Source organism: Gorilla gorilla, chromosome 20, assembly GCF_029281585.2.
Source record: "Gorilla gorilla gorilla isolate KB3781 chromosome 20, NHGRI_mGorGor1-v2.1_pri, whole genome shotgun sequence".
NCBI lineage: Eukaryota > Metazoa > Chordata > Mammalia > Primates > Hominidae > Gorilla > Gorilla gorilla.
Genome location: NC_073244.2, coordinates 67,092,770 through 67,108,407, shown reverse-complemented (window position 1 = coordinate 67,108,407; position 15,638 = coordinate 67,092,770). Strand labels below are relative to the sequence as shown.

Genomic DNA, 15,638 nt, shown 5'->3' with positions numbered 1-15,638 from the left:
CTGCTTATTCTGTCAGTTACTATGAGAGGTGCATTTAAATTCTTGCTGTGATTATGGACTTTGTTTCTTCTTATAGTTCTGTCAGTTACAATTTGTATATATTTTAAGACTAGATTATTTGGTGCATATATAGTTTATTTTTGTTTGTTTTTGAGACGGAGTCTCGCTCTGTCACCTAGGCTGGAGTGCAGTGGTGTGATCATAGCTCACTGCAACCTCCACCTCCTGGATTCAAGGAATTCTCCTGCCTCGGCCTCCCCAGTAGCTGTGACTATGAGAGTGCGCCACCACACTTGGCTAACTCGTATTTTTAGCAGAGATGGGGTTTCTCCATGTTGGCCAGGTTGCTCTTGAACTCCTGACCTCAGGTAATCTGCCTGCCTCAGTCTTCCAAAATGCTGGGGTTACAGGCGTGAGCCACTGCACCCAACCAAGGTGCATATATAGTTTAAATTGTTATAGTACACATTCCCTTTCTGTCATCCTCACCTCAGTCTTAGATTTTGTTCCTATTTGGCCGCCTTTCCCCTTTCTATTAAAGTTGTTGGTTCCAGTTCTCATCCTCAGGCTCCTCATTCTTTTTTCAGTTCCCTCTTCTCTCTTGTGTGATCATATACTTTATTATTTAGTATAAAAATGAAGTTAACATGAATTCCTCCCTGTCTCTGCTCACCTCTATGTTGACAGTTTTTAGTCAGGTTTTCTCGGTGAGGTACATAAGATGCCTCTAACCGCTCCAGGCCGCTGTCCCTTCGGCTTAGCACCTGTAACAGCTCCAGGCCGCTGTCCCTTCTGCTTAGCACCTGTAACCACTCCAGGCCGCTGTCCCTTCGGCTTAGCACCTGTAACAGCTCCAGGCTGCTGTCCCTTCTGCTTAGCACCTGCTGAAGCAGAGCCCCTGGACCTCAGTGTCTGGCCAAGTCCCAGCTCTGTTGCTGACTGGGCCCATCCCTGAGCTGATCCTTACGACAAGGGGGACTGGAAACTCTAAATGGTTGGGCCTAGTGATGTGCCCAGGCCTGGAGGCCGTGTCCTTTTCCTCCCACGGCTTCCACCCCTGAGTCCTGGGGGCGGCTTCATCTCCTGCCACTGCACCTGCATCCCAGCCAGCAGGAAGAGAGAAGGGGGCAAAGGAGCAAACATCCATTCCTTTCATGAGAGCAGTCCGCAAGCGGCACCACTTAACGCCAGCATCCCATTTGCCAGACGCTAGTCACATGACCGCTCCTCGCTGCCAGGAACAGTTGTAGATTTGTCTTCAGCTGGGTGGCCTGTGTCCGGCCGGGGGGCCTGTGTGGGTATTGTTAGTAAAGGGAGAAATGGAATCCATATTCGTGGAAGTGAAGCACTTTGGACTTAGAAATATTCATGACTATAGTGTCATTGCTGCTCCTTTGTAAGGGGACATGTTTACACTCAGACCTACTGACTGCATTTTTTATTTTATTTTTACTTTTAAGATGGAGTCTCGCTCTGTTGCCAGGCTGGAGTGCAGTGGCGCAGTCTCAGCTCACTGCAACCTCTGTCCCCTGGGTTCAAGCAATTCTCCTGCCTCAACCTCCTGAGTAGCTGTGATTACAGGTGTGCTCCACCATGCCCGGCTAATTTTTGTGTTTGTAGTAGAGACAGGTTTTGCCACGTTGGCCAGGCTGGTCTCGAACTCTTGACCTCAAGTGATCTGCCCGCCTCAGCCTCCCAGAGTGCTGGATTATAGGCATGAGCCACTGTGCCTAGCCTGACTACATTTTTAAAATAATGTAACCAGCATTCTCCTCATCAAAGATCTGTTGCAGGCTGGGCGTGGTGGATCACGCCTGTAATCCCAGCACTTTGGGAGGTCGAGGCAGGCGGATCATGAGGTCAGGAGTTCAAGACCAGCCTGGCTAACACAGTGAAACCCCGTCGCTATTAAAAATACAAAAAATTAGCTGGGCATGGTGGCAGGCACCTGTAATCCCAGCTACCTGGAAGGCTGAGGTAGGAGAATTGCTTGAACCCAGGAGGCAGAGGTTGCAGTCAGTGGAGATCGTGCCACTGCACTCCAGCCTGGGTGACTGTGAGACTCCGTGTCAAAACCAAACCAAACCAAAACAAAAAAACATTTGTTGCAGAGTAGAGGTATATGTTTATTTGATGTTACTCATTCGATGCTTATTTTTGAGCCCTGCTGTGTGCCAGGCAGTCTGTTAGGTGCCAGGGAAATGGGTAAACAAGACAGATCTGGGCCTGTGTGCGGCTCATAGCCTCGTGGGGAGACAGACATTTTGGGTGGATCGCTCTTGCTGCGGGGCCGTCCCGTGCATCACAGGATGTGGGGCAGCCTCCCTGGCCTCCACCTATGGGATGTTGGGAGCATCCCTGGTTGTGAGAACCAAAAATGTCTCTGGACGTGGCCAAATGTCTCCTGGGGGGGCAGCATTGCCCCAGTTGAGAACTGCTGGCTTAAGATATAAATAGGGTTATGGGAGAAGACAAGTGTGATGAGGAGGGGCTTTGGGGTCAGGAGACAGAGGGGTGAGGGGGTGGTGACTGCCAAAAAGGGGCTCAGCGTGAGATGCTGCAGGGCACAGAACACTGCCTGGCTGAGAGCAGCAAGTGCAGAGGCTAGCGGTGAGCGGACGCTTGGGGAAATAGTGAGGGCCCAGCACAGCTGGGGCAGGGTGAGCTCCGGGCAAAGCGTGGGAAAGGTGAAGGGCAAGGTGGGCGGGACCAGAGAGAGGCACTTGTGCTTATAAGGCCTCTTTGTAGAATATCCCAGGCTGTCCATCTGTTCCCACTTTGTGAAGCTCTTTCTCATTGACACAGAAACTCATTCCAGTTCTCCAAAAATAGACACGTCCTACCGTTAAGCTGAGCTTGGAGAGTGGCCTTGGACTTGTAACCCTGCCTTTGCCCTCAGATTGAATGGTTTAAGGTGGTTATTGTTTTCTCGCAGAACACTGTCTCGGGTGAGGGTTTCTCAGCCTGGGCGCTGGCAGCATGTTGGGTCAGGTCCCTCTCCTTGTGGGGCTGCTGCTGAGCGCTCTGAGCGCTGCCGGGTATGGAGCAGCCTCCCTGGCCTCCACCCAGCCAATGCTGCTAACCCTTGCCCTAAGTTATGACAACAAAGACGTCTGCAGACCTGCTGGGTCTCCCCTGGGGGACAGCATTGCCCTGGTTGGGAGTCACTGCTTGAAGCCAGCCCGGGTCCTAGAACACTACTGCCCTGAGACAGCAGTAGTGTTTGGGGGTTGCATCCTTCTGACAGGCATGGGGGCTGGCAAGGGTCCTGCACTTGCGTCCTCCGGGGCTGCCTCCTTACACCCCACTGCTGCCACCTTGGAATCCCACAGCCAGGGTGACCCCCTGCCAGCACCAGGAGCAGGTTCCAGAGGCCACCTGCAGGGCCAGGGTTTAACATGTAAGTGCTGGTCCAAGGGGAGGGACAAGGCCTGGTGCAGAGGGGCCTCTTGTGGCAGCAGATGCTGGGCAGTGGCTCTTTACCAGCCTGTCCAGGGACGTTTCAGTCTCGTGGCCTGGGACCTCGTTACCAAACCGCTGGCCGAAATCAGCCCTCGGCCAAGGGCCCCGCCTTGGCCTCTGACCCTGAGCCTCCCTGGCCCCCAGGTTGCTCCTTCAGGCTGGCTACGACCCGGAGCTCCGGGACGGGGACGGCTGGACTCCCCTGCACGCGGCGGCACACTGGGGCGTGGAGGATGCCTGCCGCCTGCTGGCCGAGCATGGCGGGGGCATGGACTCACTGACCCACGCGGTGAGGGCCAGTGCCCAGGCTGGTGAGGGGCAGGGCGTGGGGAGGGCCCAGCACCTCCTTCATTGTCTGATCCTGCTCCTCCCCTGACCCAGGGGCAGCGTCCCTGTGACCTGGCCGATGAGGAAGTACTGAGCCTGTTGGAGGAACTGGCCCGGAAACAGGAGGACGTGAGTGTCAGGGCTGAGGGGCTTACCCCAGACTCCCCATGTCCCCTCAGCTCCTCAGAGGAGGGTGCAGAGGGGGAACCCCCCTGACTTCTGACACCCACCACCCCAGCGACCTGCTATTTCCCTCTTGGTGACCCAGCCCCAGCCCCAGCCTCAGGAGAGACCCCCAGCCGGGGCAGGACAGAGATGGGGCTGCAGAGCTTCCTGCCTGCCTGGTGGCGGGGGCGGCAGAAGGATTTGGACAGGGTTGTCTGACACCCTGATGAGGTTGCTTAGCACACCTCATCACCTCGGTGGCCCTTGGCAGCAGCCATGTGCAGGATTGTCCTAGACTCAGGCTGGGCTGGTCACCCACAAGGTGTTCCCCAGCCATCCCCGGGGCAGCCTTGCTGGGAAAACTTAGAGTGAAGGAGTGAAGGGCGTGAGCCTTGGCCAGACTGCCTGGGTTGGAATCCCGGCTCTGCCATGGATCTGCCGTGAGTCTCAGCCAGCCACTTTCCTTTCCGGGCCTCAGTCTCCTTATCTGTCAAATGGGAATGGTATGGTGCGCACCTGTATGAGGGGTCATGCGTGACACGTGGATTGTGCTGTCAGGAGCTCGGAGGAGTACGTGCCCCTGGAAAGCACTAGAGCCATGCCAGCGTTCAGTGAGCTCTGTGAGGTGACAGGAAGCTCCCGAGGCCAGGCCTAGAGCTTCTGGTGCGTGGGCAGGGGAGTGGAGACAGCTTCCTCTTTTGAAAGGTTGGCAGGAGCGAAGTGGAGGCTGACGGATGTAGGAGAAGATCTCATACAGGCTGGGGGGCAAGTGTGGGTGCCCTGAGGTGCCCAGGGAGGGGAGCGTAAGGCAGGGCAGACCCAGGAGGGCCACGAGTGCCAGGCGAGGAGCATGGTGGCTTCCGGCCTGAGGGTGATACGGCCATGAGGGGTTTAATGGGTGGGGCAGGGTCAGCTCAGGGGGCCCAGATATGGGGGGAGCCCAGCCTGGGAGCATCTGGGGACACTTTCTGGAAGACGTGAGTACTACAGCACTAAGAGTTTGCTAGAAGGGCAGGAATGAAGGGCCCTCCCAGTACAAAGGTGTGAAGACGGTGGTGAACTGTGTGGGGAAGGTGTGAAGACGGTGGTGAACTGCGTGGGGAAGGTGTGAAGACGGTGGTGAGCTGCGTGGGGAAGGTGTGAAGATGGTGGTGAACTGTGTGGGGAAGGTGTGAAGACGGTGGTGAGCTGCGTGGGGAAGGTGTGAAGACGGTGGTGAACTGTGTGGGGAAGGGGTGAAGACGGTGGTGAACTGCGCAGGGAAGGTGTGAAGACGGTGGTGAGCTGTGCGGGGAAGGGGTGAAGACGGTGGTGAACTGTGTGGGGAAGGGGTGAAGACGGTGGTGAACTGCGTGGGGAAGGGGTGAAGACGGTGGTGAACTGTGTGGGGAAGGTGTGAAGACGGTGGTGAGCTGCGTGGGGAAGGTGTGAAGACGGTGGTGAACTGTGTGGGGAAGGGGTGAAGACGGTGGTGAGCTGTGTGGGGAAGGTGTGAAGACGGTGGTGAGCTGTGTGGGGAAGGTGTGAAGACGGTGGTGAACTGTGCGGGGAAGGGGTGAAGACGGTGGTGAGCTGCGTGGGGAAGGTGTGAAGATGGTGGTGAGCTGTGCGGGGAAGGGGTGAAGACGGTGGTGAGCTGCACGGGGAAGGTGTGAAGACGGTGGTGAGCTGTGTGGGGAAGGTGTGAAGACGGTGGTGAACTGCGTGGGGAAGGTGTGAAGATGGTGGTGAGCTGTGCGGGGAAGGGGTGAAGACGGTGGTGAACTGCGTGGGGAAGGTGTGAAGACGGTGGTGAGCTGTGTGGGGAAGGTGTGAAGATGGTGGTGAACTGTGTGGGGAAGGTGTGAAGATGGTGGTGAGCTGTGCGGGGAAGGTGTGAAGACAGTGGTGAACTGTGCGGGGAAGGTGTGAAGACGGTGGTGAGCTGTGTGGGGAAGGTGTGAAGATGGTGGTGAGCTGTGCGGGGAAGGTGTGAAGACAGTGGTGAACTGCGTGGGGAAGGTGTGAAGACGGTGGTGAACTGTGTGGGGAAGGTGTGAAGATGGTGGTGAGCTGTGCGGGGAAGGTGTGAAGACTGGTGAACTGCGTGGGGAAGGTGTGAAGACGGTGGTGAGCTGTGTGGGGAAGGTGTGAAGACGGTGGTGAGCTGTGTGGGGAAGGTGTGAAGATGGTGAACTGTGCGGGGAAGGGGTGAAGACGGTGGTGAACTGTGTGGGGAAGGTGTGAAGATGGTGGTGAGCTGTGCGGGGAAGGTGTGAAGACAGTGGTGAACTGTGCGGGGAAGGTGTGAAGACGGTGGTGAGCTGTGTGGGGAAGGTGTGAAGATGGTGGTGAGCTGTGCGGGGAAGGTGTGAAGACAGTGGTGAACTGCGTGGGGAAGGTGTGAAGACGGTGGTGAACTGTGTGGGGAAGGTGTGAAGATGGTGGTGAGCTGTGCGGGGAAGGTGTGAAGACTGGTGAACTGCGTGGGGAAGGTGTGAAGACGGTGGTGAGCTGTGTGGGGAAGGTGTGAAGACGGTGGTGAACTGCGTGGGGAAGGTGTGAAGATGGTGAACTGTGCGGGGAAGGGGTGAAGACGGTGGTGAACTGTGTGGGGAAGGTGTGAAGATGGTGGTGAGCTGTGCGGGGAAGGGGTGAAGACGGTGGTGAGCTGCGTGGGGAAGGTGTGAAGATGGTGAGCTGTGCGGGGAAGGGGTGAAGACGGTGGTGAGCTGCGTGGGGAAGGTGTGAAGATGGTGGTGAACTGTGTGGGGAAGGTGTGAAGACGGTGGTGAACTGTGCGGGGAAGGTGTGAAGATGGTGAACTGTGCGGGGAAGGTGTGAAGACGGTGGTGAACTGTGTGGGGAAGGTGTGAAGACGGTGGTGAACTGTGCGGGGAAGGTGTGAAGATGGTGAACTGTGTGGGGAAGGTGTGAAGACGGTGGTGAACTGTGTGGGGAAGGTGTGAAGACGGTGGTGAACTGTGTGGGGAAGGGGTGAAGACGGTGGTGAACTGTGTGGGGAAGGTGTGAAGATGGTGAACTGTGCGGGGAAGGTGTGAAGACGGTGGTGAACTGTGTGGGGAAGGTGTGAAGACGGTGGTGAGCTGCGTGGGGAAGGTGTGAAGACGGTGGTGAGCTGTGTGGGGAAGGGGTGAAGACGGTGGTGAACTGTGCGGGGAAGGTGTGAAGACGGTGGTGAACTGTGTGGGGAAGGTGTGAAGACGGTGGTGAACTGCGTGGGGAAGGTGTGAAGACGGTGGTGAACTGTGTGGGGAAGGGGTGAAGACGGTGGTGAACTGTGTGGGGAAGGTGTGAAGACGGTGGTGAACTGCGTGGGGAAGGTGTGAAGATGGTGAACTGTGTGGGGAAGGTGTGAAGACGGTGGTGAGCTGTGTGGGGAAGGTGTGAAGATGGTGGTGAACTGTGTGGGGAAGGTGTGAAGATGGTGGTGAGCTGTGTGGGGAAGGTGTGAAGACGGTGGTGAGCTGTGTGGGGAAGGTGTGAAGATGGTGGTGAGCTGTGTGGGGAAGGTGTGAAGACGGTGGTGAGCTGTGTGGGGAAGGTGTGAAGATGGTGGTGAACTGTGTGGGGAAGGTGTGAAGACGGTGGTGAACTGCGTGGGGAAGGTGTGAAGACGGTGGTGAACTGTGTGGGGAAGGGGTGAAGACGGTGGTGAGCTGTGTGGGGAAGGTGTGAAGACGGTGGTGAACTGCGCGGGGAAGGGGTGAAGACGGTGGTGAGCTGCGTGGGGAAGGTGTGAAGACGGTGGTGAGCTGTGTGGGGAAGGTGTGAAGACGGTGGTGAACTGTGTGGGGAAGGGGTGAAGACGGTGGTGAACTGCGTGGGGAAGGTGTGAAGACGGTGGTGAACTGCGCGGGGAAGGTGTGAAGACGGTGGTGAGCTGTGTGGGGAAGGGGTGAAGACGGTGGTGAACTGCGCGGGGAAGGTGTGAAGACGGTGGTGAGCTGTGCGGGGAAGGTGTGAAGACGGTGGTGAACTGTGTGGGGAAGGTGTGAAGATGGTGAGCTGCGTGGGGAAGGTGTGAAGACGGTGGTGAGCTGCGTGGGGAAGGTGTGAAGACGGTGGTGAACTGTGTGGGGAAGGTGTGAAGATGGTGAGCTGCGTGGGGAAGGTGTGAAGACGGTGGTGAGCTGCGTGGGGAAGGTGTGAAGACGGTGGTGAACTGTGCGGGGAAGGTGTGAAGATGGTGAGCTGCGTGGGGAAGGTGTGAAGACGGTGGTGAACTGTGTGGGGAAGGTGTGAAGACGGTGGTGAACTGTGTGGGGAAGGTGTGAAGACGGTGGTGAACTGTGCGGGGAAGGTGTGAAGATGGTGAGCTGCGTGGGGAAGGTGTGAAGACGGTGGTGAACTGTGTGGGGAAGGTGTGAAGACGGTGGTGAGCTGTGTGGGGAAGGTGTGAAGACGGTGGTGAACTGTGTGGGGAAGGTGTGAAGACGGTGGTGAGCTGTGTGGGGAAGGTGTGAAGACGGTGGTGAACTGTGCGGGGAAGGTGTGAAGATGGTGAGCTGCGTGGGGAAGGTGTGAAGACGGTGGTGAACTGCGCGGGGAAGGTGTGAAGACGGTGGTGAGCTGTGCGGGGAAGGTGTGAAGACGGTGGTGAACTGTGTGGGGAAGGGGTGAAGACGGTGGTGAACTGTGTGGGGAAGGTGTGAAGACGGTGGTGAGCTGTGCGGGGAAGGTGTGAAGACGGTGGTGAACTGTGTGGGGAAGGTGTGAAGATGGTGAGCTGCGTGGGGAAGGTGTGAAGACGGTGGTGAGCTGCGTGGGGAAGGTGTGAAGACGGTGGTGAACTGTGTGGGGAAGGTGTGAAGATGGTGAGCTGCGTGGGGAAGGTGTGAAGACGGTGGTGAGCTGCGTGGGGAAGGTGTGAAGACGGTGGTGAACTGTGCGGGGAAGGTGTGAAGATGGTGAGCTGCGTGGGGAAGGTGTGAAGACGGTGGTGAACTGTGTGGGGAAGGTGTGAAGACGGTGGTGAACTGTGCGGGGAAGGTGTGAAGATGGTGAGCTGCGTGGGGAAGGTGTGAAGACGGTGGTGAACTGTGTGGGGAAGGTGTGAAGACGGTGGTGAGCTGTGTGGGGAAGGTGTGAAGACGGTGGTGAACTGTGTGGGGAAGGTGTGAAGACGGTGGTGAGCTGTGTGGGGAAGGTGTGAAGACGGTGGTGAACTGTGCGGGGAAGGTGTGAAGATGGTGAGCTGCGTGGGGAAGGTGTGAAGACGGTGGTGAACTGCGCGGGGAAGGTGTGAAGACGGTGGTGAACTGTGCGGGGAAGGTGTGAAGATGGTGAACTGTGTGGGGAAGGTGTGAAGATGGTGAGCTGCGTGGGGAAGGTGTGAAGACGGTGGTGAACTGTGTGGGGAAGGTGTGAAGACGGTGGTGAGCTGTGTGGGGAAGGTGTGAAGACGGTGGTGAACTGTGTGGGGAAGGTGTGAAGACGGTGGTGAACTGTGTGGGGAAGGGGTGAAGACGGTGGTGAGCTGCGTGGGGAAGGTGTGAAGATGGTGAGCTGTGTGGGGAAGGTGTGAAGACGGTGGTGAGCTGTGTGGGGAAGGTGTGAAGACGGTGGTGAACTGTGTGGGGAAGGTGTGAAGACGGTGGTGAGCTGTGCGGGGAAGGTGTGAAGACGGTGGTGAACTGCGTGGGGAAGGTGTGAAGACGGTGGTGAACTGCGTGGGGAAGGTGTGAAGACGGTGGTGAACTGCGTGGGGAAGGTGTGAAGACGGTGGTGAACTGCGTGGGGAAGGTGTGAAGATGGTGAACTGTGTGGGGAAGGGGTGAAGACGGTGGTGAACTGTGTGGGGAAGGTGTGAAGACGGTGGTGAACTGTGCGGGGAAGGTGTGAAGACGGTGGTGAACTGCGTGGGGAAGGTGTGAAGACGGTGGTGAGCTGCGCGGGGAAGGTGTGAAGATGGTGAGCTGCGTGGGGAAGGGGTGAAGACGGTGGTGAACTGCGTGGGGAAGGTGTGAAGACGGTGGTGAACTGTGTGGGGAAGGTGTGAAGACGGTGGTGAACTGCGCGGGGAAGGTGTGAAGATGGTGAGCTGCGTGGGGAAGGTGTGAAGACCGTGGTGAACTGCGTGGGGAAGGTGTGAAGACGGTGGTGAACTGTGCGGGGAAGGTGTGAAGACGGTGGTGAACTGCGTGGGGAAGGTGTGAAGACGGTGGTGAACTGTGTGGGGAAGGTGTGAAGATGGTGAGCTGTGTGGGGAAGGTGTGAAGACGGTGGTGAACTGTGTGGGGAAGGTGTGAAGATGGTGAGCTGTGTGGGGAAGGTGTGAAGACGGTGGTGAACTGTGTGGGGAAGGGGTGAAGACGGTGGTGAACTGCGCGGGGAAGGTGTGAAGACAGTGGTGAGCTGTGCGGGGAAGGTGTGAAGACGGTGAGCTGCGTGGGGAAGGTGTGAAGACGGTGAACTGTGTGGGGAAGGTGTGAAGATGGTGAGCTGTGTGGGGAAGGGGTGAAGACGGTGGTGAACTGTGTGGGGAAGGTGTGAAGACGGTGGTGAACTGCGCGGGGAAGGTGTGAAGACGGTGAACTGTGTGGGGAAGGTGTGAAGATGGTGAGCTGCGTGGGGAAGGTGTGAAGATGGTGAGCTGTGTGGGGAAGGTGTGAAGACGATGGTGAACTGTGTGGGGAAGGTGTGAAGATGGTGAGCTGCGTGGGGAAGGTGTGAAGACGGTGGTGAGCTGCGTGGGGAACGTGTGAAGACGGTGGTGAACTGTGCGGGGAAGGTGTGAAGATGGTGAGCTGCGTGGGGAAGGTGTGAAGACGGTGGTGAACTGCGTGGGGAAGGGGTGAAGACGGTGGTGAGCTGCGTGGGGAAGGTGTGAAGACGGTGGTGAACTGCGTGGGGAAGGGGTGAAGACGGTGGTGAACTGTGCGGGGAAGGTGTGAAGACGGTGGTGAACTGTGTGGGGAAGGTGTGAAGACGGTGGTGAACTGTGTGGGGAAGGTGTGAAGACGGTGGTGAACTGTGTGGGGAAGGTGTGAAGACGGTGGTGAGCTGTGTGGGGAAGGGGTGAAGACGGTGGTGAACTGTGTGGGGAAGGTGTGAAGACGGTGGTGAGCTGTGTGGGGAAGGTGTGAAGACGGTGGTGAACTGTGTGGGGAAGGGGTGAAGACGGTGGTGAACTGCGTGGGGAAGGTGTGAAGACGGTGGTGAGCTGTGTGGGGAAGGGGTGAAGACGGTGGTGAGCTGTGTGGGGAAGGTGTGAAGACGGTGGTGAACTGTGTGGGGAAGGGGTGAAGACGGTGGTGAACTGCGTGGGGAAGGGGTGAAGACGGTGGTGAGCTGCGTGGGGAAGGGGTGAAGACGGTGGTGAACTGTGTGGGGAAGGGGTGAAGACGGTGGTGAACTGCGTGGGGAAGGTGTGAAGACGGTGGTGAACTGTGTGGGGAAGGGGTGAAGACGGTGGTGAACTGCGTGGGGAAGGGGTGAAGACGGTGGTGAGCTGCGTGGGGAAGGGGTGAAGACGGTGGTGAGCTGTGTGGGGAAGGGGTGAAGACGGTGGTGAGCTGCGCGGGGAAGGGGTGAAGACGGTGGTGAGCTGTGTGGGGAAGGGGTGAAGACGGTGGTGAACTGCGTGGGGAAGGTGTGAAGACGGTGAACTGTGTGGGGAAGGTGTGAAGATGGTGGTGAACTGCGCGGGGAAGGGGTGAAGACGGTGAACTGTGTGGGGAAGGTGTGAAGATGGTGGTGAACTGTGTGGGGAAGGGGTGAAGACGGTGGTGAACTGCGCGGGAAGGGGTGAAGACGGTGGTGAGCTGCGTGGGGAAGGGGTGAAGACGGTGAACTGTGCGGGGAAGGGGTGAAGACGGTGAACTGTGTGGGGAAGGGGTGAAGACGGTGGTGAGCTGTGTGGGGAAGGGGTGAAGACGGTGGTGAGCTGTGTGGGGAAGGGGTGAAGACGGTGGTGAACTGTGTGGGGAAGGAGGAGGAGAGTGCCGGCTGCAGGAGCCGGGGCAGCTGAGGGCCCACCAGTGCCCTGGGTATGCTGAGGGGTCGGGGTGAGGTCTAAGCAGGTCTCCCCTGGGAGCTAGAAGGACCCCTCTGGGGATGAGACTGGAGGCTTCTCATGGGTGGGGGCCGTGAGGACAAGACGGCAGTGCCTGCACGTGGCAGCTGCGGGCGCCTGCTGGACGCAGGGCACCTCCTGTCCCTGAGGTGTGTGGCCATCTGTAGGAAAACCAGTAAGCCCACGAGCCCTCGGTGCCCGCCTGGGGAGTGAGCTCCTGCACAGCTGTTTGTGGTGGTGTTGCTGTGGGGCACGTGTGCTCCACCCCTCCCCTGCAGCCCCCTTCCCTCCTTGCAGCTTCGGAACCAAAAAGAAGCTTCCCAGAGCCGGGGCCAGGAGCCCCAAGCGCCCTCTAGCAGCAAACACAGAAGGTATAGGGAGGGAGGAGTCCAGGGCTGGCGGGGTGGCTGGAGGCCCCGGGCTTGTACCCCAGCACCCTCTCCTTCCCCAACAGGAGCTCTGTGTGTCGTCTGAGCAGTCGCGAGAAGATTTCCCTCCAGGACTTGTCCAAGGAGCGCCGGCCGGGTGGGGCTGGGGGTCCCCCCATCCAGGACGAGGATGAGGGGGAAGAAGGTCCCACCGGTGAGGGGCCTGAATCTGGACTCCTGGGTCTGAGGGAGGAGGGGTCGGGTTCTCTGAATCTAGAGGCAACTGGCATCTTCTGTGACCTGCCCGGTGTTCCCACATCACAGAACCACCCCTTGCAGAACCCAGAACCCTCAATGGCGTCTCCTCCCCGCCGCACCCCAGCCCTAAGAGTCCCGTGGTGAGTGGATGCCCTGAGAGGTCCTGTGAGGCTGGGAGGGCCCGGAGGTGGGATTCCATACAGCTTGTGAACCTCTGGCAGGGGCAGATAGGGCGAAGACTATAGTTCCCAGAGTCCTCCTGGACAACCGGCTTCCTTTTTAGGCTGTGCCTGCCCCGGGGGCTGATGGGAATTGTAGTTTGTTGCAGTCCTTTGGGGGCTAACCCTTGAGGTCTGAGAAGAGGGATCCTTTCTCCCTAACTGAGACCTCCTCCTTCTCCCAGCTGCCTGAAGAGGCCCCCTTCTCCAGGCGCTTTGGCCTCCTGAAGACAGGGAGTTCTGGTGCCCTGGGTCCCCCGGAAAGGCGGACAGCGGGGGGAGCCCCTGGGGCTGGGCTGCAGCGCTCGGCTTCCTCCTCCTGGCTGGAAGGGACCTCCACTCAGGTGAGTGAGGGTTGGGCCGGGTCCAGGCCCAGGCCCCTGCCCAGTCGAGGGAACTGCCCCTTCCTCCGCTTCTCCTCTCCACACAGGCCAAGGAGCTCCGCCTTGCCAGAATTACCCCGACCCCTTCCCGGAAGCTGCCGGAGCCCTCTGTCCTGTGAGTCCCCAGGGCCTGGGCCTCTCAGGGGTGGGCGGCAGATGTGGGTTCCAAGCCTGTCCGTGTGATCCTGAGTGAGACCATGTACCCCCTGGGGTCTGGTTCCTGCCCCCACTCCAGAGCCTGTGCTGTGTTCCTCCTGGGGGCTCTCTCCCTCCCTCAGGTCTGTGTTGAAACGTCACCTTCTCCCCTATCTTCCCCCCACCCCGAGGCGCACACTGACCACCCTGCTGCCACCACGGCGCCGTCTGCACATGCACACCCTCCCGCTCTCAGTTCTCGCACTGCTGCTTCTGTCCAGAGTCCTTTACCCTTCTGACCGGTTGGGTAGTGTGCTGGTCTTTTCATGGCTGTTGTGGGTTTTGTGTATTTCTGCTCAGCTCTGACTCTATTGTGGCCCAGATAATTTGTTTCTTTTGCTCACGGCTGCATCTCCAGTGCCGGCACACAATGCACCTGGGTAATGTTTGTGGAATGAATGAATTGATGCAGGTCTGAGGTCACCAAGCTTCCTCCTTGCTTGGAGAACTCCTCGCCTCCCTCCAGGATTCCGGAGCCTGAATCCCCAGCGAAGCCAAACGTCCCCACAGCCTCCACGGCGCCCCCAGCGGACTCCCGGGACCGACGGAGGTGAAGAGGCCAGGGCAGGAAGCTGCTGCCCCCACCCCCAGCAGGGAGAGTCCCGGGGCTTTGGGTGGGCTCCTGAGGGAGAGCTGGCCCCAGGTCTGCTGGGAGTTGGAGTCCCCTCCCACAGAACTTGCTTCCCGCGGAGGGTGTCAGCCACGGAATGGGACAGGGTCCCCAGGTTCCGTGTCTGAGGTTGGGACCCTTCCCTCAGGTCCTACCAGATGCCTGTGCGGGATGAGGAGTCGGAATCCCAGAGAAAAGCTCGCTCCCGTCTCATGCGCCAGTCTCGGAGGTCCACACAGGTGTGGGGTGGGCTGGGGTCTGGACTCCTGGGTCTGAGGGAGGAGGGGCTGGGGGTCTGGACTCCTGGGTCTGAGGGAGGAGGGGCTGGGGGTCTGGACTCCTGGGTCTGAGGGAGGAGGAAGGGCTGGAGGTCTGGACTCCTGGGTCTGAGGGAGGAGGGCCTGGGGGCCTGGACTCCTGGGTCTGAGGGAGGAGGGGCTGGGGTCTGGACTCCTGCGTCTGAGGGAGGAGGGGCTGGGGTCTGGACTCCTGGGTCTGAGGGAGGAGGGGCTGGGGGCCTGGACTCCTGGGTCTGAGGGAGGAGGGGCTGGGGTCTGGACTCCTGGGTCTGAGGGAGGAGGGGCTGGGGTCTGGACTCCTGGGTCTGAGGGAGGAGGAAGGGCTGGAGGTCTGGACTCCTGGGTCTGAGGGAGGAGGGCCTGGGGGCCTGGACTCCTGGGTCTGAGGGAGGAGGGGCTGGGGGCCTGGATTCCTGGGTCTGAGGGAGGAGGGGCTGGGGTCTGGACTCCTGCGTCTGAGGGAGGAGGGGCTGGGGTCTGGACTCCTGGGTCTGAGGGAGGAGGGGCTGGGGTCTGGACTCCTGCGTCTGAGGGAGGAGGGGCTGGGGTCTGGACTCCTGGGTCTGAGGGAGGAGGGGCTGGGGCCTGGACTCCTGGGTCTGAGGGAGGAGGGGCTGGGGGGTCTGGACTCCTGGGTCTGAGGGAGGAGGGGCTGGGCCCTGACCCCAGCGTCCCCTGACTGTCCCCTTTCCCTGCCAGGGTGTGACTCTGACAGACCTGAAGGAGGCAGAGAAGGCTGCAGGGAAGGCCCCAGAGTCAGAGAAGCCGGCGCAGAGCCTGGTGAGAGGGGTCAGCGAGGGCGCGTGGGGTGGTGCGGGATGTCCTGGTTCCCTGACTCGCCTCCCCCTCCCGACAGGACCCTTCCCGAAGGCCCCGCGTGCCTGGAGTGGAGAACTCTGACAGCCCTGCCCAGAGAGGTGAGGTCTGCTCTCGGGGAGGTCATTCCCAGGGTATCATCCAGTTTCTCCCATAGTCTTCTTGCTTTTCTGGGGGCTTGATCCGGGGACCCAGGCACCCAGAGAGGGCTCTGGAGGTGCCTGGGCTGATTCCTGCCCCTCCCCCAGCAGAGGCTCCCGACGGGCAGGGTCCGGGACCGCAGGCGGCCAGGGAGCATCGCAAGGTCGGAAAGGAGTGGAGGGGGCCTGCGGAGGTGAGGGGCTCAGGTGGAGCCGAGCTGGTGCAGAGGGTGGGCCGGGGGGCGGGCAAAGCCCTTCCCATACCCGCTAAAGTCCCTCCCATACCCATTGAGCCCCCGTGTACCTGCCCACAGGGGGAGGAGGCGGAGCCGGCTGACCGCAGCCAGGAGTCCAGGTAGGGGCGGGGTGGGAGAGGTGGG

The 15,638-nt window shown here is 59.5% G+C and overlaps 1 protein-coding gene across 5 annotated transcripts in view; it reads left to right on the top strand.

Moving 5' to 3' along the window:
* The window catches only part of PPP1R12C (protein phosphatase 1 regulatory subunit 12C), a 32,418-nt gene that overhangs the window by 15,096 nt on the left and 1,684 nt on the right, over positions 1-15,638 (top strand). For 2 of the 5 annotated variants that reach the window (XR_008673974.2, XM_031007551.3), the window contains exons 5-17: positions 3,607-3,751; positions 3,844-3,918; positions 12,269-12,342; positions 12,426-12,553; positions 12,664-12,737; positions 13,001-13,159; positions 13,246-13,313; positions 13,806-13,943; positions 14,152-14,242; positions 15,002-15,082; positions 15,159-15,219; positions 15,367-15,452; positions 15,573-15,613. Coding sequence is in view for 4 of the 5 variants with exons in the window: in XM_031007551.3 (XP_030863411.2) it covers positions 3,607-3,751; positions 3,844-3,918; positions 12,269-12,342; positions 12,426-12,553; positions 12,664-12,737; positions 13,001-13,159; positions 13,246-13,313; positions 13,806-13,943; positions 14,152-14,242; positions 15,002-15,082; positions 15,159-15,219; positions 15,367-15,452; positions 15,573-15,613 (1,221 nt within the window). In the remaining variant the exon portion in view is untranslated. The remainder of the gene's footprint in view (positions 1-3,606; positions 3,752-3,843; positions 3,919-12,268; positions 12,343-12,425; positions 12,554-12,663; positions 12,738-13,000; positions 13,160-13,245; positions 13,314-13,805; positions 13,944-14,151; positions 14,243-15,001; positions 15,083-15,158; positions 15,220-15,366; positions 15,453-15,572; positions 15,614-15,638) is intronic. The other 3 variants (XM_055370570.2, XM_055370572.2, XM_055370571.2) reach the window with 3 other exon arrangements.